The sequence below is a fragment of the Ctenopharyngodon idella genome, chromosome 10, assembly GCF_019924925.1.
Source record: "Ctenopharyngodon idella isolate HZGC_01 chromosome 10, HZGC01, whole genome shotgun sequence".
NCBI classification, from domain to species: domain Eukaryota; kingdom Metazoa; phylum Chordata; class Actinopteri; order Cypriniformes; family Xenocyprididae; genus Ctenopharyngodon; species Ctenopharyngodon idella.
Window position 1 is genome coordinate 4,229,864 of NC_067229.1, and position 19,393 is coordinate 4,249,256.

At 36.4% G+C, this 19,393-nt stretch overlaps 3 protein-coding genes across 3 annotated transcripts in view; 1 reads left to right on the top strand and 2 right to left on the bottom strand.

The window, feature by feature from the left end:
• The window catches only part of LOC127519828 (SLAM family member 9-like), a 125,983-nt gene that overhangs the window by 36,607 nt on the left and 69,983 nt on the right, over positions 1–19,393 (top strand). The gene's annotated exons all lie outside the window — the stretch shown is intronic.
• Positions 1–19,393, bottom strand: part of LOC127519777 (carcinoembryonic antigen-related cell adhesion molecule 1-like) — a 220,092-nt gene that overhangs the window by 25,794 nt on the left and 174,905 nt on the right. The gene's annotated exons all lie outside the window — the stretch shown is intronic.
• Positions 9,801–19,393, bottom strand: part of LOC127520214 (uncharacterized) — a 253,678-nt gene continuing 244,085 nt past the window's right edge. Inside the window, exons 8-9 of the mRNA XM_051908157.1 lie at positions 12,241–12,350; positions 9,801–11,697 (exon numbers count right to left, since the gene is read on the bottom strand). Coding sequence (XP_051764117.1) covers positions 11,602–11,697; positions 12,241–12,350 — 206 coding nt within the window. The 3' untranslated portion in view covers positions 9,801–11,601. The remainder of the gene's footprint in view (positions 11,698–12,240; positions 12,351–19,393) is intronic.

Sequence of the window (19,393 nt, forward strand, 5' to 3'; positions counted from 1 at the left end):
TAGATCCACTTTTTTGGGCTTCAAAATCTCAGAAAAAGTTTCTTTCTTCTGAAGAACACAAAAGAAGATATTTTGAAGAATGTTGATAACTAGACAGCTTCTGGTCCCCATTGTTTGTTTTTTTTTAATACGAAAAAGATTTTTGTAGATGAATGAGTTCTAGCTACACTAGCTACAAGTGGCTGATTGTCAGCAAGAAAGTGATTATCATTCATTTGAATAAGCCGATGACTTTCGCCGATATGGGACAGTGACCGTTGACAATGCAACGTGATCAGCCTAATGCAAATGATCAGTACAATACAGTGGAAGGAACGCCTACTAGAAAATATACAGGCTATCCTCCAGATAAAAATATATACATCAACTAGACGACAGTGATCATTAAATAATACATAAGCTACAATCAATTAAAATGTTCAAATCTTTAAAACTTCGACTTATCAAATAAATTCGTTTACAGAAACTTTAATAAGGTCTTGTAAAGCATGCATATTCACTCTGAGTGAATCTGAACCTAAATTCTGTTATTATAATTTTAAAAATGTTTTAAACTGTTGCTTTTGATTGACTGTATATTTTTCCTTGCAGAAATCAAAGGAACCCGTGTATGGAAATATCAAAACCCAACGCTGATCAAATACAACATCTCTGCCAGGATGTTTTTCTCTCTTTAATCTAATGTTTTTTTCTTTTCTTTTGCAGCTCTCATAAGTTGATATTGTTGTATCTGAAATTGTGTTGCTCTGTATTAATTTAATTGAGTGATTCACAAGTGGCAAAGCACCCAGAAACTCAACTAAATGTTTTATTTGTATCTTAACACGCATGGAAATTTACTAACTTAATTAAATATTGATCCCACCCTTCCTGTTTAAAGAGAAAACTGAATATCAATGCACAGTTGTTCACAGTATCTCACATGTTCTGCTAGGTATTTTGGCAAAATCAGCATAAGCACATCATCGCCCTCTAGTGTCCAAAGCAGAAAGTCACATCTCTCTAATAATAGCTCTAATTTTACCGACAGAGTGCGCTATAAATAGATGCTGCAGTTCTCACGGAGGAAAAACTGAAGAACCAATATAAGGAATTAGTAATGGGTGCTTTCGAAACATGGAGCTTCGACACTTTTGCAAATCATTCGTTTCGAACAGGCGATTCAGAGCGTGTATCAAACTGCCACAGTCACGTGATTTCAGTACTGTCCAGAAATTCCAATGGTGCGCCGCTAGGGGGCGATAATCACTGTGAACCATAGACTGTAAAAAAATATGGACGTAGTGTCCGTGAGGTCACCCGTAGATTTCTGAAGAGCATTTTTGAAGCGAAAATGAGGCCGCTGCCATCTTAGCTGCGCGTCACCGCACGTCACTGCCGGATAACTGAAAATGGGCAAAGAGGCAGGATGTGGTTGGAACCAAGGTAACTGGTTGCTGAAACCACGCTGGCCGCGACGTGATCATGTTAGCAGAAAGAGCTATCTATCTATCTTAGATAATATCTCAAATATTAATAAAGATAACAAGTTTATTAGAAAGTTCTAAAGGTGCATTGTCAATCTACGGTGTCTTTAAGATCTGCTCCAACACCAGTAATTAATTTGAGTCGGGTGTGCAAATAACAACACGAAAAATCAAACGGGACTTTATATACCCATTTTATAACCCCAAATTACATACCTTTATAATGAAATAGCGATCGCGAAATGAATCCAATCCGTGGCACTTAATTGGGTAAAATGTCCATGAGTGTCCATTGCAAAACAAAAAACAGTAGGCCTACTTTTTGTCCACAAAAGCGTTAAATTCATGAAATATTGATATATTATCCTCCCGCCATTGTCATTGTAAATCTCACAAACAAAACTTTTAGCCAATGTCAAGACGATCCAACAACGTGTGTTCTGTTTATCTTCAGCATGCCTGCACATTTGACAGACGCACATCTCTCTCGAGTCTCGACCATTAACGCAGCAAGCCATATTATTTTATAACTGTATAAAATAATCCAGAAAAAAGCACAAATACGGCTGAGATGCCAAAAATTTAGCGGCTGGAATTAGCTGAAGTAAAGTGACAGACAGCAGCGGCAATCTACCTGTCACTCAAGTGACCACGCCCTTAATTATGCAGAACTTTAAGGCTTAATATAATTTAAACGGATGAGTTATAAAAAAATTCACTCCCCTCAGAGTTGTCATGAAGGGCAAAATTAGCAGTATAGACCAAAACCACAATTTGTACCAAGCTGTAAACATGTTTTTTCCTGCTGTAAATTTGGTCGTTTTAACATGGGACTCAATGAGATTCTGCTCTCTTTTGGAGCCTGTCCCTAGCGGCCAGTCAATGAATTGCAGTTTAAGTCACTTCCGTATTGGCTTCATGAGAAACTGGGGGAGGTTGCCGCTTGCTGGCTGTGAACCCACGTACTAGAGTGTATGATTTTTACCTTCTCGGATCAGTTTTTATACATTTGTACGCATTTAATAACAACTGTAGTTAAAAGTCTCTTATTGGACTGATTAGCTCTTCATAAAACAAACAAGCCCGGAAATTTAACCTAATAAAATAGGTCTATCACATATTATCAAGACACTTCATATTTAATGGTACTAAATGACTTATTAATTGCCAAGGCCTTCAATAAAACATTTCTAATGTGTTTGTAAAAGCTGTTTTTATGCATGTTTGAACTGAGTTTTCGCTGCTTTTACACTTTTCTGACCAGCAGGAGTCACCAGCGTGTGGCGATTCGAACCAGTGAATCACTTTGCGAAGCAATTGATTCAAAGCTTTGAAAAGCTTCGTTTCTCACATTCTTTCTGTCTGAACACTGACAAAACTAGAAGGAATTAAAAAAATAATTATAAATTATTTTTGGAGAGTGTGAAAAAATGAAAAACTGTGAAGATCTGTGAAAAAGTCTTTCTGCATATCCTAAAGATGGTAGGTAGAGAAATATGACTGGATTCATAATATAACACACGCAAACAAACAAAAAGAACTTTACTGATTTACACTTTTATCAGAGTGAAAACATTCTTAACTTTTAGACAGTTAAATATGATAGTTTTGTTATTGTTTCTCTCCCTCGGTGTCAAACAGTTTCTCATCTTGTTTTGTTCAGTAGATTAAAGAGTCTTAAAGGGATAGTTCACCCAAAAATTAAAATTTTACTCAGGCTTATGTTGTTCCAAACCTGTAGGAGTTTCTTGTTCTGAGTTACTGAACATAAAAGAAGATATTTTGAAGAATGTGGGTAACCATACAGTTGATGGTAGCCATTCACTTCCAGAGTTTTTTTTTTTTTTTTTTTCCTACAATGGAAGTCAATGTCAACAACTGTTTTGCTACCAACATTTTCATGTTGTTCCAAATCTGTATGAGTTTGTTTGTTCTGTTGAACACAAAAGAAGATAATTTGAAGGGTGAGTAAAGACAGAATTTTATTTTTTGTGTGAACTATCTCTTTAAAAATCTGCTCATAGTAGCAGAACAGGAAGAAACTGTGCATCTACAAACTGAACACGCACTGAATGCCCACTCTCACCTACAAAATGTTTGCAGACCCAAGAGAACAAACCACATCTCTGTAGAAAACTGACCGCAGCCACTTTCAGTTTGACTCTTCACATTTTGAAGCAAAAAAAAAAAATTAATAAAGGCCTTCTGAAGTGAAGCAATGCATTTTTGTAAGAAAAATATCCATAGTTAAAGCTTTATAAATTCAAATAACAATTGACCTGTATACATTTCTTTTTTTTCTGCTGTACACAAAGGAAGATATTTGGAAAAATGTTTGTAACCAAGCAGATCTCGACCCCCATTGACTACCATAGTATGAAAAAAATACATTGGTAGTCAATAAGGAGCGAGATCTGCTTGGTTACAAACATTCTTCTAAATATCTTCCTTTGTGTACAACAAAGATATATAATAAAGAAATATATACAAGTTTGGAACAACTTGAGGGTGAGTAAATGATGACAGAATTGGGGGGGTGGAGATGGGAATGCGGGGGCACTGCAATGCGACCGCAAAGGGCACTTTCGCTTTCGCGATCAAAGGGGCGCGCCCCCTGTGCACGCCACTGTCACATCTTGTGAAATGGATTTTCTATGACACCTTTAATGTGAGCCGAGTGGAATATGAGGCCCGATGCGAGGCTTGTCGCAAGCGATTTTTTGTCCAAAAAATCTTCTATTGTGTGGTGTGTCATTACGATTATTTAACTGCTCCCGATCAAGACGGAACATCCCTCAAATCTCAAATCGTAAATATCAAACATGTCTCCCACAGTTTTAAATTCGGTTAAGATTAGAAAATCGTCTAGTGTGTCCCAGGCCTTGCGCGCAGGGGCAGAACACGCGTGCTGGCTGACAGTCGGCTGTAGTTCTCTCGGTGTGTTTACGTGCAGTTTTTTTGCCCCGACACAGGCGACGCAAGGCACAACACTGTCCGCTTTTATCAGTGCTAGTTCTGTGATGTTGGTGTGGTGTGTCCCTAGATGTACACAATGGATGATAGTAGTAGCTTATACTAGTGTAGCAGTACAGTATGCATACCACAAGCCTTATGTTTAGCCTACTAGAACATCATCTAGTAGCCTATCATAACCAGGAATCAGGACCAGGACACTCCACCATTTAAGTATATTAATTAAATAATTTTAAGGACTGATTTAAACAGTTGCCTTTAGTTAAAGGTCTAAGTTGTATTCTTTAATATTTACACCTGTCTATAGACTTCATAACCAAACTTGGTCGGTGTTGTATCATAGCTGGGGGCGTGGCATCGGCGTGGGGGAAAACGATCCTTTCCCTCTGACAGGAAAAGTATAGTGTTAAAGCGGTGGTTCATTGCGATTTCACTTTTTTAACTTTAGTTAGTGTGTAATGTTGCTGCTTGAGCATAAACAGTATCTGCAAAGTTACAGTGCTGAAAGTTCAATGCAAACGGAGATACTGTCTTTTAAAGTTATGGCAGTTTAATGCCTACAAAAATGACAGGTTTGGACTACAACTACAAACCCGATTCCAAAAAAGTTGGGACACTGTACAAATTGTGAATAAAAAAGGAATGCAATGATGCGGAAGTTTCAAATTTCAATGTTTTATTCAGAATACAACATAGATGACATATCAAATGTTTAAACTGAGAAAATGTATAATTTTAAGGGAAAAATAAGTTGATTTTAAATTTCATGGCATCAACACATCTCAAAAAAGTTGGGACAAGGCCATGTTTACCACTGTGTGGCATCCCCTTTTCTTTTTATAACAGTCTGCAAACGTCTGGGGACTGAGGAGACAAGTTGCTCAAGTTTAGGAATAGGAATGTTGTCCCATTCTTGTCTAATACAGGCTTCTAGTTGCTCGACTGTCTTAGGTCTTCTTTGTCGCATCTTCCTCTTTGTGATGCGCCAAATGTTTTCTATGGGTGAAAGATCTGGACTGCAGGCTGGCCATTTCAGTACCCAGATCCTTCTTCTACGCAGCCATGATGTTGTAATTGATGCAGTATGTGGTCTGGCATTGTCATGTTGGAAAATGCAAGGTCTTCCCTGAAAGAGACGACGTCTGGATGGGAGCATATGTTGTTCCAGAACTAGGATATACCTTTCAGCATTGATGGTGCCTTTCCAGATGTGTAAGCTGCCCATGCCACACGCACTCATGCAACCCCATACCATCAGAGATGCAGGCTTCTGAACTGAGCGCTGATAACAACTTGGGTTGTCCTTGTCCTCTTTAGTCCGGATGACATGGCGTCCCAGTTTTCCAAAAAGAACTTCAAATTTTGATTCGTCTGACCACAGAACAGTTTTCCACTTTGCCACAGTCCATTTTAAATGAGCCTTGGCCCAGAGAAAACTTTTTTGGAATGTGTAGCTCTCATGAAATCCAAAATGAGCCAATATTTGGCATGACATTTCAAAATGTCTCACTTTCAACATTTGATATGTTATCTATATTCTATTGTGAATAAAATATAAGTTTACGAGATCTGTAAATTATTGCATTCCTTTTTTATTCACAATTTGTACAGTGTCCCAACTTTTTTGGAATCGGGTTTGTACATTATTGTTTACAGCAGCACTGTGATTCTAACAGCTTCTCAAGTTGTTCTGATCCAAACAAAAAAAAAAATCTTTCTTTTAGGCACACACAGATATCAAGAATCAGCCTGTGAATCTCAACAAGGGTGACAAGCAACTTATTCTGATAAACAGATCAACTCTAAACATTAGAAAACAAGCTACTAAAAAGTCACATAACAACAGCAAAAAATAAAATCGTGAGAATAAAGGAAATTACTAAGACAATTCAGCTCATAATTTATTCATACAGCAATGCTCAATGGGAGCCATGGATGAATTTTGATTGGTGGAACCCAGAATGCACTGCAACATGTTTTATTATTCTCACCACTGTTGAGATTCACAGGCTGATTCTTGATGTCTGTGTCTCTAAATGAAAATGATTTTTTTTATTTTATCAGAACAACTTTTAAGAAATTGTTTGGATTATATTGAAAAAGCTGATCTTCTGCTGTAGAATCACAGTGCTGCTGTAATCAATAATGTAAATCTAACTCAGTGATTCAGGTCAATTAATGATTATGTGAAAACATAACCAACACCCCCTGATCATCTTTTCTCTTTGTTTGTCTGGTTGTTATAATTAAAATTACAACAGCCCAAACAAAATCTAATATTAAAAAGTCAAGGGTCAAGAGCTCAACTAAATCAAATACTGATCTCCATGATGGCGACTTTAAAATTGTGATTTTCTCCTTTGGTGATTCTGCTTGTTAACAAATCACCTTCCTGACACATTTACTGTGTTAAAATCATCACACAATGAATGTGTCAAAATTAACACAACAAGTGTTGTCCCTAAACTCACACACTGATGTGTAAGAATTTAGGCAATTTGAGTCGTTTTTTTAACAAATGCTTTTTGACACATTCTTAATGTCGGTGTTTGACACAGTGAATGTGTCAAAATTAACACAAGTGTTGTCCCAAAACACAAGCATTGATGTGTAAGACTTTTTTTGACTGGACTTGACAAAGAGCCCATTGCAAATTTGATCTTCATGTTCAGAAGTAGCACAGGTGTTTTATTTTTTGTTGGTTGTTTTCCTCTTTCCTTCAATGATTCTGCCTGTTAACAGCAGGTGTTCATCACTAGTGCTTAATTAATGACTTTATGAATTAATGAATTATCTCATTAACTTCCCTCTTGAATGGTCTTGGTCTTGGAGGGTCTGGTCTTGGCTACACCTCTGGTTAACCTTCCTGACACATTCACTGTGTTAAAATCATTGACTCAATGAATGTGTCAGAATGAACACAACAAGTGTTGTTCCTAAACTCACCCATTATGTGTAAGAATTTAACACAGTTTGAGTCAGTTTTAACACATCCTTTATAAGAGTGTAGTTGGAAACACTGCTGTTCATTCCCTTACTTTAAAAACACCTAACTGCCTCAAATCACCTTGCTAAAGGGTACATTTTACCTATAGAGTTGAAAAGGTTTTGTTCAAATGACGGAGTACGATTTTTTTCTGAAAAGTGTTTCAGCATTATTTCCAGCTCTTTCTATGAACACCTTTTTCCCTATAAAATTCACATCCGGTTTTTCTGGCATTGTCTGGGTGATTTTAAGAATAAATGCAATGTATGATTTTCAATTTATGATTTAGGTATATGGTTGTTGATCATTTATTGTGTTTTCACCAGTTTTGAGGTGAAACCAACTAAACAACGCTACTAACAAACTTTTTAGTGATATACTGTTATGCTAAAGATAAAACAAATAAGTTTATAGTGTGAGCTCAAGAACATAATCAGAATATCTCACCTAAAGTTCCCTTGATAGTGGTAAAGTCCAGACACAAACTTATGAGGACATATTTCGCTCCTGCTCCAGTTCCCGCCACTTCATGATGACGAGTACACGGAATGATGGGATGAATAAGTGTTAATTCAACAAACAATACAAGCCACTTTTGTTGTTGTTGTTGGTGTTTTTCACCTGATTCATCGTAATGACAGCACACCTCAACAACACACGGGGATTCTGGATGAGGAATCAATCATGTCTGGAACACAGGACTGAAACTTTCTTGTTGGCACACTGATAAATAGCTACTTCCATGAGCAGGACACATATGCTATTCATCGTTTGACCACCACGGTTTTGTTTTGTTTTTTGGTGGCACAAAAAGTATTCTCGTCGCTTTATAATACTAATATTGAACCACTGTACTCACATGAACTGTTTCAAACATGTTTTTAGTAGCTTTCTGGATCTTGAGATGAAATGTCATTACTGGCCATGCAGGCCTCATGAGCCATCGGATTTAATCAAAATATCTTAATTTGTGTTTCGAAGATGAATGAAGGTCTTACGGGTGTAGAACGACATGAGGGTGAACTAGCCCTTTAACCTCCAACATCTCCAAGTGAAACCGTATAATCATTTGGCCACTAGTGGGAGTCATATCCCCACTTAAACAAGCAGCAGATGCCAAAGCAGTTTCTACTAAAAATCATAATCTAATGTGGGATCTTTTTCAAAGAGTGTGATTTTTTTTTTGTGATGATTTCTGATAACAAACTGCTGCTTTTTGCAGGATACATTTTTTAGGCTGAAGACAGGTGCATAAAACAGTATGCAGACACTAGTATAGTGTAGTAGTAGCCTACAGTAAGCATACTGTACAAATTACAGATTAGACCTTTGAATGCTGCTGTAGTTCAGTGGTTCCCAAACCTGTCCTGAAGGACCACAACACTGCACATTTTGTATGTCACCCTTATCTGACACACCTACTTCAGCAGGTCTTGCAGTCTCTACTAATGAGCTGATGAGTTGAATCAGGTGTGATAGATGAGAGAGACATCCAAAATGTGCAGTGCTGGGGGTCCTCCAGGACAGGTTCTAGTTTGTACCACCACTGTTTACTGATGTCATTGTGTGTTCTGGGAAAGCTGAAGTTGTATGATCATTAAATTCTCGTTTCCAAGAATAAAAAGGTGAAAATTTAATGCATCACATTTCAGAACATAGACACAACTGCTCAAATCAAATCGTGACTCATGTTAGCTTATAGAAACATTAGTGTTAGTAAAAGGCAAGCATCCATGTCCAGTAATTACAGAAAAACCTCCAGGTCTCTGCTTGTCGTGTTTCTTTCATTGCTTTTATTGTTGGGTTTCCTGCAGGAGTAAATGGATGGAGTGCTAGTTGATAACAATGGCATGCAGGTGAATGTAATCAGCACCTGTCAGAGCAGCATAAAACAATAGAGATGGAGACCGCACAGACAGCATAAACAAACACAGCTGCCCAACGATCATCACATAACATGTCAAAGGACATAAAACCATAATATAGTTGCTAATGAAAGTAGTGCATCAGTGTTGGAATCATTTATAACTCAATGACTCAATATTAATTTACTTACCCTATTTCTGATAACACACACAAAAATATTTTAGAGGGACAGAGATTCCAGCCGTTATGAATCACGTGTTTTTAATAACATTTATCATATAAACATACAAAGATTTCTCAAGTTAATTTCCTTTGTTTTTCTGAAAGGCAGATGGTGTTGATGTGGGTTTTACTTCGAGGCACTTTTTCTCTCAGCTGATGTAAAGCTTTGGAATACAGAAAAGAAAATGTATTTAAAAAGAAAAAAAAAAACTGTACAAAAAAAAACAACATTTGTCCTGCGTTAGGACAATTATTACATTCATGTCCACTTATTGTTTTTTGTTAAAAAAAAAAAAAAAAAAAAAAACTTTACTACAGGCTTTTAGCTATATTTGTTTTGACACTTAAATAACTTAACTAACTTTAACCTGACATAAATAAACTTCCATGACACATCTCTATTAAGGCCATTTACATATTTACAATGAGCACCAGATGAAATACAGATCCAAAAATTGGAACAAGGAACAAGCTGAAGGCTAGAATGGCTGAGCAGAGTAATTAAGTGAAGGCAATCGTCTCCATCAAACAGTGATAATATTTGACAAACACATCAACAAAATACAATCACAGCTGAACACAACTACAGATCTGAAAGAGACACAAGATGGAAGAAAAAAGACACGACAGATTTTCATCTCCTCACATGGAAACCAATAAAATTAACTAATCAGCACTTCATTAAATGACACAGATGATTACTTCTCAACTTCAGGGAAGAAAACAGAACATTTTGATTTCACTGTGACTCATTTTTGCACATTTCATCTATGAAGATAAAGATATATTTAACAAATGAATGAAGGCTTACTAAAATTTAATTACCTTTTCTGTAACATTCCTCTATCAAGTATTTTTTAAGTTTAACACCAGAGTAACACAGCCAGTATCACATATGCGTCCAGTTACATGCATAAAAAATACACTCAGCAAAGTGTTTTATTAAGGCTGGTTTTGGTTCCAGAATGGCTGGTGGAAAGTGTTTTCTGATGAAGGTTGATGACTAAGGGTTAGTGTCTAAACTATAAACATTAGCAACATATTGATAACAAACTTTTCCAGTAACAGTAAAAAAAAAAAAAATACCAGGAAAAGCCACCTACAGCATCAGTAGAGCAGACTGTCCTTGTGTTGAGGTTGGTCATAATGCCTGTCTTGTTGAGGAAATTATGGAAAAGCAGTCAGTTCTATCAGTTAACTTTACTATCATAAGAGGATGTAAACGGACGGGTCAAAATAACTGATATGTCAAACCAGATTATAGTGCAAATGACACTGTTTTGTCTGGACCCCTTCAGCTGCTTTAATAAACCTTTACACACTCAACGACATCAAGCACTCGCTGATCTACTGCTGGTAACATGTTGTTTTGTTTCTTTCTTTATTGCTCGTATACTGTTTAAGACTAAGGACCAACAGAACAAATGAGCGTGAGAGCGCTGTAATCCCATAAAAGCGCTGTGGATGGGAGTGTAAAGTTCTGTGGGTGATTTACAGACAATGCACGAAGGGGGAAAAAAGCATTTTCATAATGACCAACACAAATCCACCAAGAGCAGCACAAATTAGCTTCTGCTTTAAGACATGCTTTTTTTGGGGCGTTAAATAATGGTGCAAATACCAGTAAACTGACGAGCACAAACCTTAGTAAATGGTGTTGCGTGATTCAATTAAATACTCTCCCATAAATTTAGCATCTGAAAGGGAAACTCCTACAAATGCATATGCAATAAGGTCAATCACAAAAATAACTGACCATGCTTTTTCAGCACAATTTGTTTTGTTTTTTTACTTTGTCTTTTTTAGTAAATCCTGGAAGTATTTTTTAACATCAAATGAGGGTTCGAACTGGTACAAGCTGTTAGTGAATCTGGCCCTAAATATTTTTATTTATCATTTAAATCAGTTTCTGATTTCATATGTAAATTGGTTTGTAATAGGTGTAATTTGATTGGTATTGGTGCTGATCACTGAAATCTTGGACTCGTGACAATTTCTCTGAAGAGACTTTCAGCTGATCCTCTTCTCTCCACCATTTCCTAATACTCTTCAGTTTCCCTTTCAGTTATGTTATCAAAATGATAAATGTTATATTGTTTTGTTGGCCTGAGTCTGATTCAAGGATGTGTCCACTTCCTCCAAAGGAATGTCTTTCAGATCAGGCGAGTTATTATCTTTTTTCTCCTGTAAGAAAATGGTTTGACAAAGGGTAAAGGTATGAGGAGGAATATTGACATTTAAGTTAGAGTTTCAGTTGGAATTGTCTTTTTCCTGTTGTTTTGTACATTGGATTTCTTTCCCTAAATATTTAACACAGTGTCTTAAACTGCATCAAACTGTCATCTTTTGTGCTACAGTAATATAAACTTCAAGTATTGTGATTTCAGTATCACATCTAAAATAATTACTGATGTACTGGTGTTTTCTATTAAGACACTTGCTTTCTGAAAAAAAAAAATATATATATATATATATATGTGCATGTTTATTAGGGAGTTATTTGTGTTTTGATTGTTTTGATTCTGCCTCATTGGTGAATATCTGCCTCTGTAGTGTTAAAAATAAAAGACAAAAAGAATAAAAGACTATTCACAGTTTAAATGTATGCTATACACCAAGAATGTTAATTATTTAGTAATAGAAAATGTATTCATACCACTGTTCTTTTAAAGGTTTTGTGTGCACAGTAAATCTCATGTATCTTGTTAAATGATCTGTAATACTTACATCCTGTGGTACTGCTGTATGGATCCTGCGGCGATAGTAAACCACAGCAACAGTTACAGCTACAACCAGCAGAACAGAAATAACAGCAACACTTATTCCTGCTACAACACCTGGAGACAGATCTGAATCTGGAACAGCTGAAAACAGACAGTCATTATTACTTAAAATTCTTTAAATGAAAATGCATTGAATGACTGAATGATACTCACCAATGACAGAAACACTGAAGATCTTCATTCTGCTGATGCTGAAGCTGTTCCTGCTGCTGTTGATTTGTAGTTTATAAAGTCCAGAGTCTGTGATTCTGCTGTTCATCATGGTCAGAGATCCATTTTGATTTACCGTCAGTCTGTCTCTGAATCTCTCATTACTTTGATTAGACTGAACATCTGAACAGATTTTATTTGGATCTTCTGTGATTTTAGCTATGCAAGTGCCATTAAAAAACCATGAAATCACATCGCTTGTTGTTTTTGCATCATCAGGATCCAAAGTGACAGATTCTCCCTCCTTTACTGACATGCTTTTGATTTCATCTCGTTCAGCAGCAGAAACACCTGAAACACAAACCAACAGCTGCTGGAAGATCTGTGTGCTGAAAATAATAAACTACACAAGAACTGTAAAGATCTTTTCAGATCTTGACTTTTGATCTGAAAAGAAACCGTTATGAATGATTTGTGCTTATAAACATTTTACATACTTATTTTACATTCAATCCTCATTTAGACAGACAATAATAGAAGCTGATCAGAGATCGCATGATTGGCCGCTCCTTCTGAGTTTAACTGCATTTTCTGATGAATAAAACTGTTAAAACTAACAGCCATTTACACCAAGGATAACTATAAAGATATACTTAAAAATCACTTTTAAATATGAATAAGAGAAGAGCTGACATCGTTAACGATAACAACACAGAGGAATGATAATCGCTGGATTCACAGCTAAAGAACAATTAAAAAACAATGACAGCCAATCAGAAACCATCCTGCTTTAAAGAGTTCAAGCATTTAAAGCGGCAGACGACAAAACTGCAAGATGAACAGAACAACAGGGGTCTTCAACATTTTTCAGCATGTTACTGATCGTGCACATGTATTATTGTCTGTATAATACTTTTCTTTGTTAAAATTGAAATTTACGCATCATAACAAACATACATGTTGCGATGAAAATCACAATTTATTTGTTGTTCACATTGTTGTGAATTATTTTAATGGATTTACAGAGTGATGTTTTTTTAATTTTCCTATTTAGATAAGCAATGAAACATTTACCTGAACTTTAGTTTAAAGTTTATTAAAACTTCACATTTTAATTTGACTGTGAGACAGACAATTAAGAATCAAATCACAGAATCTGAAATTAGTCAGGGTTTTCTAGATGTAATGTGTAAGCAACGGCTCAACAACATTATTTACTCCAAACCTCTGATTCGAAACAAAAGATTCGTAAAGCTTCAAAGCTTCATGAAGCAGTGTTTTGAAATCGCCCAACACTAGATATTGTTGAATAAAGTCGCTATTTTGTTTTTTATGGTGCACAAAAAGTATTCTCGTCGCTTCATAACATTAAGGTTGAACCACTGTAGTCACATGAACTGTTTTAAATACGTCTTTAATAGCTTTCTGGGCATTGAAAAAGAAAATGATCTTGCTGGCAATGCAGGCCTCACTGAGCCATCGGATTCCATCAAAAATATCTTAATTTGTGTTCAGAAGATGAACGAAGGTCTTACGGGTGTGGAACAACATGAGGGTGAGTAATTAATGACAGAATTTTCACTTTTGAGTGAACTAACCCTTTAAAATTTTCAAGTGTTTGGCCAGCCTTATCAACATGAAAAACAAAACTTTTACTCAATGGATTATATATAGCCTCAAAATTAAGTGAAAGCTGGTGTCTTTACAATCACTAAAAATCCATAATTCATCTCAATTCGCAACAAACCTCATTGTGTTATAATGAGAGGATTCGCACGAGCAGCGGAAGTCAGCAGCACTGAACAAAAACTCGTTTTTGAGCGGTGACTGGATCCTAACTTAAAAACCTATGATTGGACACTGCCTTCAAGAGATCAAGAAACAAAAAATTATTTGTGATCAGACATTAATTGGCAGACCCCCCAGTCAAAGACCCTTGGTTACAAACTGAACTTGGAAGAGTTTGTAAAGATTATCTGTATACTGTAGCCTATGTGAATTAATGTACAAGTAAAGACAATAACTCTAAATATCACTCTAAAAAAAGTCAAGAAACACATACTTTAAACATATAAACTGGATTTAAACATTCATTAACGACTCACCAGTGACAGTAACATTGAAGGTCTTGTCAGTGCTGTCACTGCTGCTGATGCTCCTCAGTTCATAAAGTCCAGAGTCTGTGTTTGTGGTGTTTGTGATGGTCAGAGATCCAGTCTGATGATCCAGCTTCAGTCTGTCTCTGAATCTCTCAGTACCTTCATTACACCGAACATCTGTACAACCATAACTGAGATCTCCAGTGATTTCAGCTATGCGAATGTCATTAAAATACCATTTAATAACTTCTTGTTGGTTTGTTTTAACACCAGTGTGAAAAATGACTGAATCTCTTTCTTTCACTGAAACTTCATATGTATCCACACCAGATGCACCTGAAGAAGAAAAATAAGCCAAACAAAAATAAACAATAGTGCTGTGAATTCCCCCCTCCCTACATATCACAAAGACTTTGAATAAAGAAATAAACCGATCAGGCATAACATTATGACCACCTTCCTAATTTTGTGTTGGTCCACCTTTGACTGCCAAAACAGCCCTGACCCGTCGAGGCATGGACTCCACTAGACCCCTGAAGGTGTGCTGTGGTATCTGACACCAAGATGTTAGCAGCAGATCCTTTAAGTCCTGTAAGTTGCGAGGTGGCTCTGCCGGCTTGCCTTCCTCCCATAGTGCATCCTGGTGCCATGTGTTCCCCATAGTGACTCACACGCACGCGGCCATCCACGTGATGTAAAAGAAAACGTGATTCATCAGACCAGGCCACCTTCTTCCATTGCTCCGTGGTCCAGTTCTGCTGCTCACGTGCCCACTGTTGGCTCTTTCGGTGGTGGACAGGGGTCAGCATGGGCACCCTGACTGGTCTGCAGGCTATGCAAGCCCCATACGCAACAAACTGTGATGCACTGTGTATTCTGACACCTTTCTATCAGAACCAGCATTAACTTCTTGAGCAATTTGAGCTATAGTGGCTCGTTTGTTGGATCGGACCACACGGGCTAGCCTTCGCTCCCCACGTTCATCAGTGAGCCCATGACCCTGTCGCCGGTTCACCACTGTTCCTTCCTTGGATCACTTTTAATAGATACTGACCACTGCAGACCGGGAACACCCCACAAGAGCTGCAGGTTTGGAGATGCTCTGACCCAGTCGTCTAGCCATCACAATTTGGCCCTTGTCAAACTCGCTCAAATCCTTACACTTGCCCATTTTTCCTGCTTCTAACACATCAACTTTGAGGACAAAATGTTCTCTTGCTGCCAAATATACTATCCCACCCACTAACAGGTGCCGTGATGAAGAGATAATCAGTGTTATTCACTTCATCTGTCAGTGCTCATAATGTTATGCCTGATCGGTGTATGCCGGGATTCAAAACACATGCAAACAAACGGCAAAACAACAACGTCACACACTGATTCAGACGAGCAGTGTCATGAATGATTTTATGTAACACGCAAAATTCAAAATGTCTCCCCTTTCCATATATTGAGTATTATATTACCCACAAAAATACTTCATAAAATTGTTATTTTCCAGCGCATTAAGATAATACAGTTCCATGTTTTTCTACAAAATATATATATTTTAACATATTATATATATATATATATATATATATTTACAAAATATATTTTTAACCTACTGTTAGAATCTCCCACATAAATAACGTGTTCCGACTACATTATATTTTAAAAGCGGAATATTTGTCACTACATTCAAGCTACTTTTGAACAGTTTATGCAATGATATGATATTATGAAATACAGCCTATACACACAAATTTCACGCCACTGAAACTGTGTTTCATCTGCTTTCGTTTGGGGTTATGGTTACCAGGTGTTACACCGTATTTTGTGACCATGATAGCCTACGCTATTGTCACTCACCCTATAATAATCCTACGATCACAAAGAACGACAACGCCTGTAGAAAGATAAAGTTCTTTAAAGTAAAGATAAAGTTCTTACCATTGTCGATGAAAATCAAGATCACAGCGAGCAAATGAAAGAGAAGCGTCATTTCAGATGCTGTGCAACGAGATCGGTCCACTGGTTAGTCCAGGTATGCCGCCCCATCACGAAGTCACGTGTCTGATATCCCAAAATGAGCATAAAATATGTGGATGGAATTTACTCAACCTCAATTTAAAGATAAATTTATTTGAACACAAAGGAAGATATTTTAAAGAGTAAGGGAAATAGAAGCATTCTGGGGCACCATATTTAGAGTATTTTTTTTTCTACTAAGTAAATGGGACCCCAGATCTGTTTGGTTACAAACTTTCTTCAGAACAACTTCCTTTGTGTTCAGCAGAACAAAGAAATTTAAACAGGTTTAGGACAACTTGAGGGTGAGTAAATGATGACAGAATTTTCATTTTGGGGTAAACTAACCCTTTAAGTAAACTTGACTTAATGACAGGGAACAGATATGTTCCTAATTATGAGTATGTGAATTTTTGTGCAGTGTACATACTTTAAAAGTATATTTCAAGCATAAAAAAATATCTAAATGAAAACACGGTATACTTAGAGCAAAGAAAACTTACAGGTATACTTGCAAAACTACTAAACTAGTAGCTGAGTAGTTTACTTTCATAAACTAAAAAATGTGCAACAAGTGTTTTGTAAACTGTCACAATTTCACTTGTAGTATGAAAAATGTAATAGTCAACTGTGTACTCAAAGATTACTCCTGTTAGTATACTTGTATACACTAAAAAGTGTGCAAATATAGTCCTGAGTAGTATTGAAATAGTACACTTACAAGTATAAAGTATACTACTAGTACATTAATATTAGTATACTTACTAATGTATACTCTAAAAAATGCTGGGTTGTTTCAACCCAAATTTGGGTAAAATATGGACAAACCCATATATTGGGGTAAAATTTTAATTAAAAAAAAAAAAAAAAAACCCAATTGTCCTGATTTGACCCAAATTTGGGTTTTTTTTTTTTTTTTGCGTTTTTTTTTGTATATACTTAATATGCTTTTATATACTTAATATACTTCACCTTTACTTAAGTATACTTAATAAAATTAACTGAAAGTCTACTTATTTTTTGCAATGGAAGCTCAGGTGAAAAAGAGAAGGAAAAACCATGAACTGAGTCCAGAGGAAAAGTATCTTCTTTTGTCTCACAGCACCTTTCATTAAAGCATCTTTCATTATTAAAATCACGGTTATAGAAATATCACTCCTCACAATCAATCAATCAATCAATCAATCAAATCAAAATTACAAAATTAAAACTATATAAAAATAAAAAATATATACATATAAAATAACAATTAAAACCGTATAAAAACAAATAAAAATATAAAAAATTATATATATAAAAAAATTCAATAAAAATGTTGCAGGTCCCGGTGACAAAGAGAGGTTGTTGGTGGTCAGTAGGTCCTGTTACACAAAGATAAAAGCATGTATCTCATGAGACGACTCCAATGAAAAGCATTACAACTACTTTACCCCTTAAACTCACTTCGCTTGGAGAGGAATAAAGTTGGATATGAATATGAGTACCATTACAATCCGCTTGGCTCAGGGCAGTGAAACACAAACAGGGAGGCCACACACAAATTAAATTAACCCAAAAGTAGATATTTATTATAAATGTACATTAATTAACTAAACATTAAAATGGGAAAAAGCTTAAAAGAACAAATGGATACACAAAAACTGTGTTGGACAGGCCTCAAGGTCACATGACAATCACACACATTTATCCTGCTGCTTGACTCTAGCCTGTAAACACAAAGAGAGAGCACAAAACAAATATTACCTGTCAACTGAAAAAGGCAAATAAGGGAACAAAAGCCATAGTGATGACCATAACAGCAGATACTGGTAGTCAAGTGATATTTTGATGAGTCAGTCGGAATCATTGTGTTGTCAAAAACATAAGAAAAGGTGGACCAGAGAAACTGATAGTAAGTCATAGTAATGATGTAACATTACCAGTATCTGGATTACAGGCTAAATTCAGAAGCTTTAGTCTGGTCTATCAATACCAGTAACAGATTTTTAACATTAAAATACATTCTCCTAACCCAGTTTATTGTTCACTGACTGTCATTCATGGGTCATTGACCTCCACCAGAAGTGTAAACACTGACTCTCTCAGGCATCATCGAGAGCGGTCCGCTCATGTCAGTCACTTTCAGCTCAGCCTGGCTATAGCAAGAGTTTAGTGCGTGGCCAGTGTGGGACCATGGCTGACATGGTCAGACATTACAGATGTGCAAGACAAGATAGGTGCCCTCACAAGCACCTATAAAAGCAGTGTTTGCAAGTTTTAAGCTGAGGCAGGTGCAATGTGAGAAAGGCGTTAGCAAAACTTCATACTTCAAGTCAATTAAAATGACAGTCAGTCCAGAAAAGATGCATTGAGAATTGCTTTTCTGCACAGAAATAAATGCAGGCTACACCTTGTTAATGACTTACCTGTTGAATCACCAGTATCTGAGATGCTAACTGAAGCAGGAAAGAGAAATAACAGAAAGATTGGATCTAAAACAGAAAGAGTACTTCAGTGAACAGTGACACTACTGATTCAGAAGAAGAAATGACAGCCAGATGATGTGTGGAAAGTTATGTAAGAGTTTGCACCAAGCATCTGTGTAGGAGATTGACAGGGAAGAGAAGAAATTGTTGAATAAAGTCATTATTTTTGTTTTGTTTTTGCACACAAAAAGTATTCTCGTCACTTCATAACATTAAGGTTGAACCACTGTAATCACATGGACTATTTTAACGATGTCTTTAGTACTTTTCTGGACCTTGAAAGTGGTAATTACGTTGCTTTCCCTTGGGGATCAAAAACCTCTAGGATTTGCTCACAATATCTTAATTTGTGTTCTGAAGATAAACAAAGGTC